Below are 2,152 nucleotides of genomic sequence, written 5' to 3'. Positions count from 1 at the left end.
TTTTTACAGACTGTCAGGCGCAGTGTTATAGAAAAGATATGATTATATAAACGGACAACATATTTCTAACATTTTGCAGAATGGACAATGTAAAAACAAATTTCCAACATTTTGCAGAATGTCAGTCGCAGTGTGACCAAAAATATACATTTAAAAATACAGAATCACACAAGAAATTTGAAACATTCAAATACTTCAAACATTCTGCATTCTGCAAAACGTTAATTATGTTCAAGGGCATTGTCCAAACCAAATTATATTATAAAAAACCAAGAGAATATTATAAAAAACCAAAACTTTGCAGAATGTTAGAAATAAGTTTGCACTTTACAAAATTACAATGTATACTCTGAGATCTCGCAATTCAAAAATAAAAGAAAGATAACATTCAGGTAACCGTAGTAAACTCGATTTAAAAATCCCATTGGTGCAGACTCTGCCACCCAAGAGTGACAGTCCAGCGTAGCCAGCGCGGACTCTGTTCCCAAAAAAGATAGTCCCAGCACCCACTAGCGTAGCCAGTGCGGACTCTATCTTTAAAAGGGAACAGTCCCAGCACCCACTGGCTTGTTTTATAACCATCACCGGTACTGTTTCCTTCAGATGACAGAATCCGCACCAGTGAAATCCTTTACATCGAGTTTACAGTGGTAATGTATATAAATATATACATGCATATATAATGCAACTTTTATTTTTAGTTACTTTCTTCATGGTTTGGATCAGCAATGTTTTCTTTATCATTTCCGTCAACTGTTTCCTTTGATTTGTCTCTCTTATTTCGCTGTGCTGCAAAGCGTATCCACTCTGCAACTAAATTATCAAATTCTGTTTCCGTTAATGTAACATAACGTGATGTTACTTCTTCTGAAAAGAAAGAAAAGAGATAAAGAATTAATAAAACCATTATGAAAAAAGTTGTAATTTGTAGTCACATACATCTATAATACATGTATAACTTACTTTTAATAATTTCGATGAAATGTAAGTTTGAAACTTTGAAATTATTTCGTAGTCCTTTCCAAGAACATTTCATGGAACATTCATTTGTTAATGTTTTTTTTAGGATATGGTGAATATTATCTTTGGCATTGTTCCCACCCGTTTTTGACAAAAACTGTTTCTGAAACAAGATAAAAAATAATATTTAAAATCGTGTTTTTAAATCATAAAGTGTTCAATAATATTGCAACAGAAATGTACAATACAGTTTTGTATAATAATTTATATATAATTAAATGATTTTATTATCATATTCTTCAATCAATTAGTGAAAACACAAATACTGTTAAAAATAGAGGAATATAGAAAAGTCATGACAAAGATTTAAAAATCGGAAACATCGACAAATGTCTAATAATCTCCTCTAATAATATCAAATGCTGATTAAGCTAAAATTTTTGTACTTACAAATTGTATCACGGCTTCAGCTGATACTTTTAGTAATGCATCAAACTCTTTCACCACAGCAATTGTCGTTAATGGTAAAAATGGCGCTATGCAATCATCATTAATATTGATAGGACTTAACGTGCGGCGTTTAATGGCAACTTCTATCTTTGATAATCGTTGCTGTATATCTTTCAACACAATATTTGATGCTGCTTGCATGCGCAACATTTGTTTCATGTTATCTACAATATCTGCAAAAAAATTATGAGCACAACAAATTACGTTACAAAGTGATAATTAGTAAGTTTAATTAGTTAATTTAATGCAAATAATATGCAAAAATAATACCTTTTACATTAATGATGTCTTCTAAGTTTCTGACCGGGAGAACATTATCTACAACATTTAATTAACGTGCAAAGTACTAAATAAATTTGTAGTATTGCAATTAATGTTTGGTGATTGTAATATTATAATTTATTACCTTGTAATATTATTGATGTTTCATTCAGATTGGAACATTCACCCTCGCTATCATCTATCCTCAATGGGTCATTTCTTTCTTCTAGAAGTATACAAATAACTGTAATTGCAATAATAATTATAATTGTACATATTATCTTAAAAAGATACCATTTTGTATAGTTTTTTGGCTGAATCCACTTGCATTATAAATTGTATGATCATTCGATATGTTGGATTGTCCGCTATTAAGGTCCAAGTTTGAAGGACATGATGGTAATGTTGCCTGAACATTTAC

General features: G+C 30.5%; 1 protein-coding gene across 1 annotated transcript; it reads right to left on the bottom strand.

Moving 5' to 3' along the window:
- Positions 1-412: 412 nt before the first annotated feature.
- LOC105563606 lies at positions 413-2,053 on the bottom strand. Its single transcript, XM_012015326.1, has 6 exons — positions 2,026-2,053; positions 1,877-1,957; positions 1,411-1,788; positions 964-1,123; positions 706-867; positions 413-597 (listed from the first exon to the last, which is right to left on the bottom strand). Exons 3-6 carry the CDS (start codon positions 1,627-1,629, stop codon positions 413-415), a joined length of 726 nt encoding a protein of 241 aa, XP_011870716.1. The 5' UTR covers positions 1,630-1,788; positions 1,877-1,957; positions 2,026-2,053.
- Between the last annotated feature and the right edge of the window lie 99 nt (positions 2,054-2,152).

Source organism: Vollenhovia emeryi, unplaced genomic scaffold (assembly GCF_000949405.1).
Source record: "Vollenhovia emeryi isolate VEMERY1.0 unplaced genomic scaffold, V.emery_V1.0 DF944312.1, whole genome shotgun sequence".
Lineage (NCBI taxonomy): Eukaryota > Metazoa > Arthropoda > Insecta > Hymenoptera > Formicidae > Vollenhovia > Vollenhovia emeryi.
Note: the sequence above shows the minus strand (reverse complement) of the source record. Positions and strands in the feature narration are given on the sequence as shown.